Genomic DNA, 15321 nt, shown 5'->3' with positions numbered 1-15321 from the left:
AAGAGGGCCGAGATTGCTGAGACGAAGGGAACTGGTAGTTCCACTTCTTGGAAGGACAGGAAGTTTGCCAGTAAAGATAAAGGGAAGCAGTTAGCGGCTAGGCAAGCATCAAATCAGTTTCAGAGGACTTCCACTCAGGAGAGTACAGCGAAACCTCCTACTCCCAGATGCACGGGATGTGGGAAGGTTCATCTGGGGCCGTGTGCCACCGACCAGACTATATGTTTCCAGTGTGGCAAGGAGGGCCACTATGTTAGAGAGTGTCCATCGTCGACAGCGAGAGCTGCAGCAGTTCAGGAAGTTCCATTACAGATGGTTCCCCTTCCACCTACAGCGGCACCTATTGTGCCACCTTCCACGGGGCGAGTTACACTTTGAATCGGCAGCAGTCGGACGGAGCTCCGGACCTTGTCTGAGGTACTGTTTCCTTTGATGGATCTATTGTTAATGTCTTGCTTGACTCCGGGGCTACGCATTCAATTTTTTTGCAACCTCGAATGCTGTGGGGCTTGAATTGCCTATGTCTGTGTTTTCTCCTCCGTTGCGGGTGACCACCGCCACCGGAGAAAAGTGTGATTCTACCACTGTACATCGAGATGTCGTGTTTCAGTGGGATGGCTGTGACTACTCGGTAGATTCGATTGGATGTCCGATGGCTAATCTGGAAATTATTCTGGGCAGGGATTGGTTGTCTAGAGATTGTGTAATGATTTACTGTTGTGCTTAGCGAGTGATGGTGTCTCCGTGTGATTCCACAGCCAGTTCCTCGCCTTTTATTTCTGTGCTGCAGGCTAGGAGAGCCTTGTGAGCAGGACATTTGGTTATGTCATGTTGGGAGGTTTGGTGAGTGGGACACAGGAGGATATCACTGGCATTCCTGTGGTGGGGGAATTCCTCGAGATGTTTTCTGAGAAGATTCCTGAGTTTCCGCCACAGCGGGAGATAGAGTTCTCCATTGAGTTGTTGTCTGGTGTGGGGCCTATTTCTCTAGCACCATACCAGATGTTGCCACCGGAGTTGGCAGAGCTGAAGAAGCTCATTGAAGATCTTTCGGCGAAAGACTTCTTTAGACCGAGCGTGTCTCCATGGGAAGCACCGGTCAATTTTGTTATAAGGTATGATGCCTTACGCCATTACTTAATCGTGATGGTGCCTTGTGGAGAATGCGAGTTTCTCTTCAAGGAATTTAAGTGGGTAACACTTGAATTTTGTGGCAAGGCCATGCGCGATCTTGTATATGCGAGTTTTGTGCATGTACAAGTAGTTCGTGGGTTGAGTGGTCTCCATGATTCTAGGTTCTTATGTTGATTATTAATATGCTTCATAAGTAAATGGCATGTTAACACCTGGAGTAGTTTAAAGCATGAAATAAGTACGATAAATTGTGGTAATGTATCAATGTTATTTCACCTTTAATTGACTCTCGATTTTGCAGATACCATGGAGATTGAGGTATATCGTTGCATTGAGTTTTTGAGATATTATGTTCTTGAAATTGAAAATTTTGCAGGTGTACGCGAACTAAGGTACGTTATTATATGAATGAATATGTTAAATAACATGTATTGGTTGAAATGAACATGATTATGATTTCGTGCTGTGAAATGAATATGAATTTATGTTGAGGATGTTGATTATAAATTGTAAGTCTTGTTGAGGCTAGAGTCATGGAATAGGACCAAACTCACTCAAGTTTGGTGTGGTTTTGAGTATGTGGGGTTAGGTCACCTCTATTGAGAGAGTGACTGGTGATCCCAGTGTGTCGAGTGACGCTTTTGATGTTTTTGAGAAGTTTCGAGATCTAACGGTGACTTCCTTGTTTGGGGGTACACTTCTCGAGATGGAGACTGAGAGAGAAGAGAACGAACTCTTGGAGAAGATCCAATAGGCGCAAGTGCAGAGAGAGTGCCTGGACTTTGTGAAGGACCAAGACGGTGTGTCTTGGAATGAGGAAGGACATTGTTGTTTGTGTGTCCTAGTGTTTGCTTTGCCAGAAGGTGAAAAGTGAACACCAGAAGCTGCCTAGTAAGCTTCAACCTCTTGAGGTACCGCAGTGGAAATGAGAGAGCATTTCTTTGGACTTTGCGATGGGTTGGCCTAAGACTCAGGCTGGTCGTGACTCTTTATGGGTCATTGTGGACAGATTGCCTTGTCTGCCCACTTTCTTCCGGTAAAGGTGAACATCTCTTCAGAGCAGTTGGCCAAATTGTATGTTCGCGAGATCGTGAGGCTTCACGGGATGCCCGAGAATATCACCTGTGATAGGGATCCGAAGTTCACATCTCGGTTCTGGGAGGCGCTGCAGGGAGATTTTGGTACTCAGTTGAGATTGAGTACATCCTATCACCCTCAGACTTACGAACAGACTGAGCGAACCATCCAGACATTGGAGGACATGTTGAGGGCTTGCACTTTGGAGTAGGGTTTAGCATGGGATAGGTACCTGCCATTGGTTGAATTTTCTTATAACATCAGTTTCCATGCTAGCTTGAGCATAGCACCCTACGAGGCATCGTATGGTAGGAGGTGTCGGACTCCTACTGCTGGTCTGAGGTTGAAGATAAGGAGTTGCTTGGCTTGGACCTTGTCCAAGATACTACCCAGCAGATCCAGATGATCAGAGAAAAGCTGAAGCAGGCGCAGAATCGCCACAAGAGCTACTAAGATGTTAAGCATCGTCCACTGGAGTTCAGTGACGGTGAGCACGTGTTTGTGAGACTTTCACCTATCACCGGTGTTGGTCGGGCCCTCGGAGTGAGGAAGCTGAGCCCGAGATTCATAGGGCCATACTAGATCCTTGGTAGAGTAGGACCTGTTGCCTACCGGTTTGTCTTGCCTCCGAACTTGGCCAACATCCATGACGTGTTTCGCGTGTCTCAGCTTCGGAAGTACATAGCAGATCCTTCGCACGTGGTGTGATGAACCCTTAGTTCATCAGGTTTTTAAGCATGAATTAATATCAATTTGTGTGATTAAATGGATGAAAAAGAGGTTAATGTCCTGGAAATCTCTCAAATACAAGTTCTGAAGCTTATGTTGAAAATTTACATTGTTTTTGTAGGGAAATGAAGCTCAAGAAGCAAAAGAGAGAAGGAAGAAGATTCTGAAGAATGGGAAAATTCTAGGTGCTGAACATTAAAACGCCCAAAACTGAGCGTTTTAGCGCCTGAACATTAAAACGCCCAAAACTGAGCGTTTTAGCGCCCAAGACAGTTAAAAGCAGTTGGGCATCCGTCAAGGTTGAGCGCTAAAACGTCCAGAAATGAGAGTTTTAGCGCCCATGTCAGTTTTCAGTTGTAATTTGTAAATTATAAAAGGACAAAGGGCCTTCACATTCTGACAGATTCCAGATATCAGATCCAATCCATCATATCTTATTCTGACTTTTCTCATCACACTAGGAGAAGGGAGATCAGATCAGGTCTTTCATAGATCTGATCTGACTCCTCATTTTCTCTGAATTTCCAAATTCTTAGGATTAGTTCTTGTTATAGTTAGTATTTCCTATGTAATTGTACTTGGAGATTGAAGACTCAACTATCATGACAATGGAGTTTGATCTATCTTTCTTCTCTTGTTTGTGTTTCAATTATGTCTTAGGAGAGTCCTTTGTAGTCTGATTCAATGGAACTCAAGTTTGAATTTATGAATGGTTAATTAGATGTTTTGTTTATCTATTATATGATTGTATGAAGTTGTCTTGATTAATTCTTCATGTTGAGGAATAGTGTAGAACATACATGTTTACATTATTTCTCTATTTTTGACAACTTCATCATCAGTGTTCTAGTAGTCAAGGGATTAATGCTAGGATTCTGATGTGATCTTAAGACCTTAGTAATTAATGCATGTATTAAGAAAGGAATCACCAAGGGATTGGGGTTTCTGATTAATGTGTCTATCAGGGTAGTAAGGGATTACATCTTGAGATGATAAGAAAAAGGTTGATCAACATCACATAGTAGATAATTCATAATGGAAATTGGTTCATCTATAAATTCATGTTTGAGGAAAAATGACATCTGACTACTTGTTTACATTATAATTTACATTTTCTTTATTTATCAAGTTTTAATTCAATTCAGTGTAGTTTCTAGTGACAAGAAATCTATGCAATCTATGAACTTTTGTTTGATTCAACTCAAGTACATATGGTTAGTCAGTGCTTGACACAAATCCTCGTAGGAACGATCTTTACTCATCATTTTATTACTTGTACGACTAGTGCACTTGCTAAACGTCCAACAAGCAACCAGATGATGTGGAAGTTCGGGAGAACTTCAAAACTCCCGTCGGACCACTCAAGATTCTCGATCGTGGCGAGAAGAAGTTGAGGAGCAAGATCATTCCGATGGTCAAAGTGCAGTGGACAGGAAGAACTCTTGAGGAGTGTACTTGGGAGCGAGAGGACGAGCTTCTCCGGAAGTATCCCGACTTCTGAGACAGATATATTCTGATTTTGAGGGCAAATTCCTAAAAAGGTGGGGTGAATGTAAGAACCCGCACCGTTAATTAAGCAAGTTAATTAATTAATTTTGAGAAATTAGGAAATAATTCCATAATTGACCCTAATAATTATTATGAGGCTTAAATAATTATGGTAAGTGAGTAATAATGTTGAAAGTCGCTTTTCTGACGAAAAGTGCAGATACCGGTTCTGGTCCTCGATATAAATGCGTACCGAGGAAGTATTCCGAAAAATTATAATAAGTGCATGAATATTCCTAGAATAATATATAAGACTGTGATTTCAAGTTTCAAGTTAAAATAATGAGAACTGACGACACCGACACGAGACACGGGATACGACACGACACGACACTCCGATACCTTAATTCTAAAAAATGTTAAATTTCGACACGTTAGGACACATTTTTATATTACATAATATTTTTAATTTATGAGTGTATATTATATTTAGTATTCAATAATTTAAGAAAAAAATAAAACTAAACTTATAATACCAATCAATTTTGCAAAGAAACATAATACATCTCAAATGTTTATATTAAACTCAATAAAATCGTAATCGTAATCTAACGAATCTATTAGTTGGAACTCAAAATGCAACGCAACGTAACTTTTGAACTTTGTTTTGAGTCTTTGCAACGAGTATTGGAGTGTCGGGAAGTGTCGGAGTGTCGGAAAGTGTCAGACACGACACGTCAGGATTTTTGAAGTGTCGGTACTTCATAGAGAATCGGTGCCAGAACTGATACTGGCTATGGAAAAGCGCGTACCGGAAAGGTGCTGCGAAAAATAAAATAAAAATATGATAAATCTTAGAAAAATGAGTAGGTTCAGATTCCAAAGTTTGAGATTAAAATGCTAAGCGTAACTATTAATGCTAATACTGTGTGTTTAAGACTTAAACCACTATAAATACTCATATTTGGCTCTAAGCCCTAGGCCATATCAGTTTTCTACGTGACTCCTTGGGTGGCTGACCAGCTAAACACTGTTCCATTGCTTCCTCATCCATTTTGTGAGCATTGTGACCTCTTTTCTTCCATTTCTCTTCACTTATTACCTTGTGTGAGTGAGAGGGATCATTGTGAGTGTGAAAGGGGGCTCTTTTCTGGTTGCTCAGCCACTATTTTTGGTTGTTGTGGGGCTGAGTTTCTTTGTTTGGGTGTTGGGGGCCATTTCCTTGGTTGTGGGAGCTCCAAGGAGTGATCTTTGGTACAAAGAATCAACCTTTGATCTCCATCTTCGTATCTTGGAGAAGTCAGAACTGTGGGGACTTGGTGGTTAGCTCCAAGAGCACTCCTTTTCTGAGTTTGAACCTTGGGTAAGTGTTACCAACCTTTGATCATGAGATTTAATGGTTAAAAGTGAAGTCTTGGCATGTATAATGAGTTGTTTAAGTAACCAACACTTATGTGAACCTGTATGTGCCTAAAAATAGAGTTTTGAACGTTTGTATTTGGTAAAAGTTGAACCTTTGATGGATATCTTCGCGAAATGCAGAATCTGCATTCTGTCGCGAAATATCTGGATATGGATATCCGGATATTGATATCCGGATATGGGGTCTTGTGATATCCAGATATTGATATCCAGATATTGCCCCGACAAATATCCGAATATTCTGGGTTTTCAAAGAATAGTAGCTGCATTGTTCATGCAGAATGTTGTTATGGGTTTGTGGACCCTAGTTTGATGAAGTGGGACTTCTGTAATAATTAAACTAAGTCAGAATCAAGTGATTAAGGGCTTGTGGCTTTGTGAGAAGCCTTAAGACATGAAACGTAAAAGAGAAGCGTTGTCTTTATGTATATGCTTTTGAGCTATGGTTGTTGATATGATTGCTGGTCCGAAACAGATTGTGATTCTACTGTGTTTGGGCTTTGAGCTTGTGTGGACTCTTGGCTTGGATAGCTAGCTTGCAAGGTAAGCTTTCGTGTCCTCGGTTTAGCCATTGTTTGTTCCACCATGTCCCATGGGGGGATGGTTATATGCATGATGTGTTTTCATGTACTGTTTTATTGAAATCCTATTGAGTTGTTAAGTGCAATTGCTTTATGATATGTATGTGGTGTTTCGCCTAGCCAGGAAGCCATGGGGTGGTCCTGGGGGCAGGTACAGCATGGGCGTGTACTGTGTGGGTAATAGACGTATTCCTGCACTTCTCTGATCAGTAGAATAGTTATAACACACATGACATGATTATCTGCTGTATTGCACTGTTTTGGAACTTATACTGTTTAACTGCTTTTGGAACTTATATTGCACATGTAAGTGAGCTTGGGGTGGAAGATCCTTGAGGACCCCCTGTCTTACTTAAAATTCTTTTTAGAGATCTCACCACACGTTTGGGGCACTTATTTCAGGTTCAGGTAATGCGGGGGTTGAGACCTCTAGCGGCAGGAGACCGGAGCTTAGTTGATTGATATTTATCTGTTATACTGATTATGCTGAGATGCTGGATATGCATGTTGCTATTATGTTTTTAGCTTTACTATTATGTTGTTGTGGTTGAGACTTGCTGGGCTTGTTGCCTTATTTGGTGAGCATGGGGATTTTTCGTGCCACGTTGATTGACTATGTCCTATCTTAGATTTGAGTTGTATTAATGTATCAGGATTATGGTCCGGTCTACGTGTTGTAGTTCCGTGACTTAGATACTCACTTTTATTTATATATTGAGGTTATTTCAATATAGATAGCCGTTTAATTGCAATTACATACAGGCGATGTTTTATGAAAAGGATTAAGTAATTAATTTGGTAATATTAATGACGTCATAATTGAAAGTAAAAAGTTATTCCACATTTTAAATTAAGTGTGGCTTAATACGATGACATATTAACAAACTGGGTATACACGGGGTGTTACACGGTCAGTCCCATGAGCTGTCTCATCAAGCCATGTCTTGTCTTGAGACAGGATATGCTGCCCACTGTCAGTGTACAGGGGCAGCACCGCAGCAGTGCAGGGAAAAGGAATGGCCCAATGGTGAGCCTCTATGGCTTGCTATGGGTGCCCTCTAGGAGGCTCTAGATTTGGGCTTTAAGAGATTGGACCTAACTGATGGGTCTAAGGTGAGTATCCAAAATAGAAGCCCCCCAGCTTTGTAGCTTGAAGGAGTTAGGGTGCCAAGATGTATGACAGCTTAGGCCGGTTACCCGTAGTGTGCAGTGTTCCAAGCAGGATACAATATAACCGATCGGTAATACGTCAACCTTCATGTCTTGTTTGTTTGTTGTCATCAAGTATGAATTGTCTGGTTGACAATGTTTGAGTGCTTCAAGAGAATTTTCTATTCTGGCTTGCAATTGTGTTGTGAAGCCCCCCCAGCTTGGTAGCTTGCAGAGTCAGGGTGCCAAGATGTGTGGCAGCTTAGGCCGGTTACTCGTAGTGTGCAATGTTCCAACCAGGATACAATTTAATCGATCGGTATTACGTCGGCCTTCATGAGTTGTTTGTTTGTTGTCATCAAGTATAGATTGTTTGGTCAGCGATGGTCGAGTGCTTCAAGAGACTCTTCTATTACGGCTTACAATCGTGTTGTGTTGAACTTGTGTTTACAACCGGAATAAAAATGTCTTGATTATCTGATAAAATAAAGTCGACAGAATTAGATATCCGAGCTTTGTGAGAAAATAATGTTGTAGATGAAAGCTTCTGTAGAGGATAATGTGTTCCAAAATAGAGAGTGATAGAGATTCTCAGATAAATATATATATTCCCTTCTTCAGCAATAAAACATGTTGGTGATATGAATGTATGATAAATAACGTCCATGTTGAATCAAACAGCTTGAAGATTTTAACAGCTGAAATATAGATGTCTTGACCATCTGATAATGATAAAATAATGCTGACAGATTTGTAGATGCAAGCTTCTTGAGAAAATAATGTTGTAGAGAAAATCTTCTAGAGAGAATAATGTGTTCCAAGAGTGTGAGGTAATGGAGATTTTAATGATAAATATATATATTTTCTTTTTCAACAATAAAACTCTAACATCCATGTTGAATCAAACAGCCTGAAAATTTTAACGACTTGGAATAAAATCAACACAATAAAACACGCGATGCATCTCATGCCACACAAGTCACACACAAGACGATGTGCGGTTTAAATTTGCACATTATCATTTTACTCGAATTAAAAAACTTGCAAAAAAAAATAAAAAATTAAAACTTAACATGTCTTGCATTTTGCATAAAAGAAAAAGAGAAAGAAAAAGAAAAGTCAAAAAGACCGTTAAGAAACTGCGGGTGCTTCTAGGTACACCACGGACACTCTCGTCTGCGACAGTAACCAGCAACCAGTGGCAACTTGTTTTCAACGCTAACTAAGATTGCTTCGTTCTATTCTATCCATACCCAAAAATCATGATATTCGTTGATGGGGTTCCATTCTCTCGACATTCATCCTCGTCATCTCAGGTTTCTCTTTCTTCCTTTCTCTCCCTTCCCCCTCCTTTTTTTTTTTACCCCAATTATCCATTTGTTTTCATGTGATCATTATTATTATTATTATTTGATTATTTGACATATATCATTATAGGCGTTCTAGGAGGGGACTTGTTTTGTTTAGATTACACATTCGTTAACTTATAATTGAAATATAGTTTAGTTTGTTTTTATTACTATAGGAGGGAAGGGTTCATTTTCACGGATCTTACTTGATTGAGAGGAAGCTTAAGCTTGGAAGAAAAGTGAAACTGAGACCCGTTTCATACTTTCATTAAGATGTGGGGATCAGGACTCAGGAGAGAATTGAAAAAGGGATAACTTAATCTTCTTTATCAAATATCTTTATAAAGAACCAATTCAACTCAAAACTTCAAGGTGTTGGGTGAGCGCTTTTTTAATGGTTTATATTATTTTCTAACAATCTTTATTATTTGTTAAAGATGTGATTTAAAACCATTCACTAGTCATGAACCATCTCTCCCAAAAGCTTAAACATGTGTCATGTACCAAACCATTGGCTCAGATATGGTATAGAATTCGATTTTGTTGCCTCCAATCTTCTAATAAAAAGTTGAATTTTAGTACAAGGTAGGTGGGTTTTGCATTCCAAGGTCACATTCATGTGTGTTCACCTAACAAGTTAAGCTTTTGGGAGAGTTGGTTCATGACATTATTTATTGGATGGATTGGACCAAATTTGTGGCTGTTTTTGTTTTCTGGTACCACTGGTCTTTTATTTAAGGATGTGGCTAACTCCATTAGTTTTGTTGAGAACAAGATCTAAGGTGGAAAAAAGGTGAAGGCATGGACATATTGGGTTCATGTGCTTAGACTTATCATTTGACCTTCTACACTTAGGACCTCATATCTACAAATTGCCATGTACTTCAAGTTTTTTTTTAAATAAATAAGGCTAACTTATATCTCAAAGGGAAGGAATTATAGAGAGCATGCAATGATGTAACTTATTATTTCTCATGCTATGTGTCAAAGAAGAGCTCTCGGAAAAATGCATGATCTTGTGAGTTATTCCTTGAACAAATGTGAATCACCTTGCAAGTATAAAACTGATTTTAGAATCATTCAATAAACACGTGAAATGCCTGACTTTCTGTAATTCTGAACAGGGAATGGAATCGGATATTCTACTTGCTTTGTTGGAAAATCCCATTCTGTTATCTGTCTCAAACAGTTTGAAGGCTAACCCGGAGAGGAAGTTCTCAGTGTCTGAAGAGTCTAGTCCAGAGAGACCAAAATGGGTTTATATATTCCAAAGAGAATATGCTACTGTTGACCCGGTATTTGTCGATGTATGTAACTTTTTAACCCTTTGTAATGTCATTAAGCTAATATCTATTACTTCAAAAGTTCAAATGTAAACATTTCCCCTTTTCTTTTGTGATGTGCAAGTGATAATGCATGTTGAATTGTAAATTTAATTTTAAATTAGTTCATTTTGGCATGCAACTAATAATTGAATTTGAGCACTTCACACTTAGTTGGACTGTAAATGATATTGTATGTGGAATTTCTTTTTCCTATCCTGAATGGTCCATGGGTTCTTCCTTGCGTGCTATCCTGTACATTTTTTGCATATGTATCTTTGATCTTTTACTTTTATTTGGGCTCCTGTTGGCCTTCCTTCGTTTTTGTTAGAGAAACTGATACAAGAAATGTGAGCAAAAGGTGAGAGACTCTCTTTAAAATATGTTGATATGGTTTATGTTTCTAACTTTTTAATTAAATCAGTAACTCCAGTATGATTGCCAATTTACATTTCAATTATTGTGGTGGGTTTGACAGTTCTTCTTTTGACATAGTATTTATGTTCTTTCTTCTCCTCTTTCCACATCACTAGTTTGTTGGCACTGATGAAGCAACAACGTGTGTTGGCCTTGTTATTCGGAACCAAAGGAATGGAATGTAAGGGTTAAGGATTGGTTTTGGTTACTACATAGATGAGAAGTCCACTATATATTGAGTTTTACATATGTTCTTTCTGCTTAGTGTTTAATTTCTGATTTTATTAATTTTAATTTAATACTGCAGGACATCAGTTGCTCATATGGATTCACCAGAAATTGTAGAAATGGGCCTCTCTCAAATGTTATCACTACTTGTTGAGGGCAGTTTGGAGGCTGAATTTGATGTGCGTCTCCTTTTTTTATTTTTTATTTTTTTGTTTCTACTTTCTAGTGATTTTTTTTTTTGTCATTAGTCTCTTTAATGACTCCTTTATGGTTTGCTTTATTAAAAATTTGTAGGTGCATCTAATTGGGGGTTATGAAGATATTTCCTTGCAAGTCTGATTGGGTCTTCTACTTTGTTAGTGAATTTTCAAAATGTAGTTTCCTCTAGAATAGTTGGTGTTTAATCTGTTAAACTTTTGTGCAGCATGCTAATGGTAGCACTGTATCAGAAAGCCATACAGATTTGGATGGTTATTCCTTTCCTTTGTGTTCAAAGATTGTTCACACTTTATGGGCAAGAGAGGAGAAGTTTCACATTCAAACTATCTGTGTTCTTGGACATAATACCAGAAGAGATTCTGATGGAAATGCTTTCCCTTTTCTCAATGGATTTATGGTCAGCTCCTGCTTTCAAATCTTGTTATTACATCTGATTCATATACAATATTTGATAAACCTTGTTGAAGTTATAAGGTTTTAGATAAGGAAAAAGAATACTCAGAATAATAACATTATATTAATATTGGTGTTAAGGATGTGATCTGATGTGATTAACAAAAGAAGAGGATGCATAAATGTGTCGAATTCAACTGTAACGAGTGGATTAGAGAAGGGATGTATTTATAGTAAACATAGTTGATCATCACAAAAGAATTACTAATAATCTTATTGATTAGGTGTGACAGGCATTGTAAAGATTGAGAAAGAGAGAGAAAGAATGCTGTATTCTGAAACTGGTGATTACAAGAGGAAGAATCCTCTTACAAGGATGTCCCTTTCTTCCAATTGAGAATGTCTCAGTTTCAGTTATTTGCCCCAAAAGATCCCTTCCCATTACAATTTCACCTATTTAACACCTAACCTCTTAAATGTCACTGTAGCCACCTCTTTCCAACCTCCTTCTGGTTGTTCCTCCTTGAATATACCCTCCAAACCTTAATCTCCTTATTAAGAAATAATACCACCAGTTGAAGGATTACCTTGTCCTCAAGGTTAAAGCCTGGAAAGAACCTGTTCCACCTGCTCCCCATGCCTTGTAATAGCCCCAACACCCAAAATCCATGCCAAAGAGTAGAGTACTGCATCCTCTTGCATGTCCATTGGAAGTGTATCCTCCACGGGATGATTCCTCACTGCCTTCTTATGCTGAGACATGTGAAAAACTGTGTATCCAAGCTTGAGGAGGGAGTTGAGGGTGGAATATAACTAGACCAATTTTTCTAATCAACACATAAGGGTCATTGTAGCGAAACCAGCTTAGGATGCAAACGGGTAGGCATAGAGCCTTGGCAGTGAGGTCTAACTTTCAAATAAACTCAATCCCCTTGCTGAACCGTGGATGGTTTCCAGTGAACAATTAGCTAGCATATGGGATTGAGCTCAGTTCAAATGGAATTTTAGTTTCCTCAATGCCTCTTTCTTATCCATCAAGTCTTGTGCCATTGCCTCCACCAAGGTTTCTCATAGGATAAACCCGAAAGAGATGGCAGAGGCATGTTTAGCATTATCAATTAATTATCCATCATCAATAGAAATACATGTTTAGAATTTTCATCAATCATCAACAGAAATACTCATTTTGTTCCCGCATTTTGAAATTTTGTATAACATCAACAGAGGCATACTATGCTTGAATCATTAATAGACTACTTGAATGATCTACATAATGACGGAATATGCTCACAGACATTTCTTTCTACAACAAGTGGATCAGTTTTGATGTATTAGTTATTAAAAAATGCATATTAATATTGGGTAAGAATTTAATGGTATACAGGAAATCAGGAATCCATGAGCAAGCTACTGAGGATCATTACAAATCATAGTATCCATGGAAACCTCTTGTTAGAACAGACAATAATATCTGAGTTTTAAAATTATATACACATATAGCATGGTGAAAGCACTTATAGTAACATGATAAATTTTTGGTTTCAACGGCTTGGCAAAACCAGTGGTCTTTTTTGGTGTGATAGTTACATGCATAGTCAAACCGTTAAGTGGGATTCTGACTTCTTACATCCTATGCACCATTTCAGGTGGAGACTAAAACAGGAATTGTCATCCCAGCAAGTTTTGATAGAAGTTCTAGATGTCCAGATGAAATTGTCAGAAGAATAAGAGTATCTACTTCTTATGATGATAGCAGTTGGAACGGGAAGTTACTAGAGACATATGATTCTGTCACTGACCGGTTCAAAATTGCTCCTTGTCTCTGGTAACTTTTGAAGTTTCATGAATTCATCTTCAAGCCCTACATGTAAAAAAATTCTTATGAACCCAATGCAGAAATAAAATAGAAGAATAAATTATTTACCAAAATAAAAATAAAAATAGAAGAATAAATTGTGCTAGGCCATGCATATTGGTGAAAATAGTTTTCTTATTTGGAAGGAATGGTATTATATCTTTTTTCCATGGTTGATGATCTTTATATATTGATGCATGTAATCCTCTTTTCCATTCTGTTAAACTGATGCTTCTTGGCCCCTTCTTATTTAGGACTCTTCGCCAATATGATATTGCTTTGTCACTACAGCATTATTCTGATTCAGAAATTCTTTCAATCTGTTCTACCTCACCTACTGCTGAGGGCCCAGATTTTGTGGATAATTTGAGAAGGTAAAACATATGGTTGATTCTGATTTAAATGTATCAAGATATTATCTTATTTCAAAGATGGATATCAGAATTTTTTGAATTATTATTTTATATTTCTGTAAGCAATCCTTTATATATAACTAAAATTATTCAAAGGGTGAAATGGTACCTTGACAGGCCTGCATACCTAATTGAACTGTCAAATTTATAGTTGTAGTTTCTATTAAAAAAAAAAAACTTGTCGCTGCAACTGGTGAGGTTGGTTTCCCTTGTGTAATCTCAATTTTAAAACTTCAAACTCTTTGATTTATTTGCCTTAATTATTCCTCATCTCTCTTCAATAACGAGAGGACGAGCCTTGAAAAAACGGTAAGGTTGCTTCTTATGAACGGAAGATCACATGATCGAGTCTAAGAAACAGTCCCTTTACAAAAAAATGCAAGAGTAAAATTGCATACTCATCCTTATCCTCACAAGTCGGGGAGCCTTGTGCACCGGGCTTTTCCCTCTCTTCAATGATGATGTTGAAATTCAAACATTGAGTAACCATTTTCACATTTCATATATCTGGAACTGATTTTCTTCTCTGATATATTCTCTAGCTGCACCCGAGAGTTTTTGCAACATTAGAATCGTTTGTTTGTTTGTTTGTTTTTATGCATATCTGAGCACACTACTAGACTGATATCAAAATATATGTACAGTACATTGTTTATTAGAAACTCAAGTTTCTATAAATATAAAATGAGATAATGATCACATTTCCCATCTTCAGGAAGTGGAATTATTTGATTGAGCATCCACACTGGATAGAAACTTTTCCCAAGAAACAGCCTCGCATTTTTTCAAGGAGTTCTGATGGAAGGTGGAGAAGGTGTTGATGACAGTCTAAGGTTGCTCGGGCAAATCCTTTTCAATAATTAGATTGTCGTCTTATTGAAATGTTCATCTCATTAGACGTTTCATTTGTCTTTTTAGCTATAAGTTATCAAATTGCAGTTAACTGTTTTAGATTGTTGTCTTAGTATTTATTATTAGAACCATAACTAATATATTACCCGTGCGATTGCACGTCGGAAAAAAATTTGATTTGTTTGTTTCGTAAAAATTAATGCAAATCACAAAAGTATTTCGCTGCCTTTTATTTAAATCAACACTATGAGGTACCTAACTCCAACTTTTTGTACATGTAGTAGTATATGACAATGGCCAATCAAATTCAGAAAATCACGCAATACATGAAGAAGAAAAATTTAAAAGTTGTGCTTGACATCAAGATAATAATAATGAAGATGGTCCAGCCTGCACTTGCAAAAATGATAAAACTCATTTAACAATGCACTTTTGATCCTTGCTCTTGCTGGAAATAAATGATAAACAATCTATAAATAAAAGTGTCAAATAAATAAACATGTATATACCAAGCATAAATGTGCAGTCATGTCGAATAAATACAAACTGCAATCAATAGTGTGCTATTTGTAAATCTACACAGTACACATAAATGCATAGCAATTGCATATTGATTTTACATGGATGACTATCAAAGGGAGGACAATACATTTAGCATGTATAAATTTGTTATCTCACCATATTTCTCAAAAT

General features: G+C 37.9%; 1 protein-coding gene across 2 annotated transcripts; it reads left to right on the top strand.

Annotated features, from left to right (window-relative positions):
- Positions 1-8723: 8723 nt before the first annotated feature.
- Positions 8724-14773, top strand: LOC133303877 (protein N-terminal asparagine amidohydrolase). 2 transcript variants are annotated; one of them, XM_061503847.1, is made up of 9 exons: positions 8724-8896; positions 10054-10236; positions 10785-10849; positions 10976-11075; positions 11191-11229; positions 11321-11512; positions 13155-13333; positions 13618-13737; positions 14492-14773. In XM_061503847.1, exons 1-9 carry the CDS (start codon positions 8843-8845, stop codon positions 14595-14597), a joined length of 1038 nt encoding a protein of 345 aa, XP_061359831.1. In that variant the 5' UTR covers positions 8724-8842; the 3' UTR covers positions 14598-14773. The 2 variants fall into 2 exon arrangements, with proteins under 2 accessions (XP_061359831.1, XP_061359832.1); XM_061503848.1 differs by lacking the exon at positions 8724-8896 and adding an exon at positions 9208-9301.
- Positions 14774-15321: the final 548 nt, after the last annotated feature.

Source organism: Gastrolobium bilobum, unplaced genomic scaffold (assembly GCF_033153095.1).
Source record: "Gastrolobium bilobum isolate Gb01-03AN ecotype WA unplaced genomic scaffold, APGP_CSIRO_Gbil_v1 utg1802, whole genome shotgun sequence".
NCBI classification, from domain to species: domain Eukaryota; kingdom Viridiplantae; phylum Streptophyta; class Magnoliopsida; order Fabales; family Fabaceae; genus Gastrolobium; species Gastrolobium bilobum.
This window is presented reverse-complemented; position numbering and strand designations above follow the sequence as displayed.

Coding starts and splice junctions, on each gene's coding strand:
- LOC133303877 (XM_061503847.1), top strand. CDS start 8,843: ATGATATTCGTTGATGGGGTTCCATTCTCTCGACATTCATCCTCGTCA. Junction 10,850..10,975: donor CGGAACCAAAGGAATGGAAT/GTAAGGGTTAAG, acceptor TTAATACTGCAG/GACATCAGTTGCTCATATGG. Junction 11,076..11,190: donor GTTTGGAGGCTGAATTTGAT/GTGCGTCTCCTT, acceptor AAAAATTTGTAG/GTGCATCTAATTGGGGGTTA.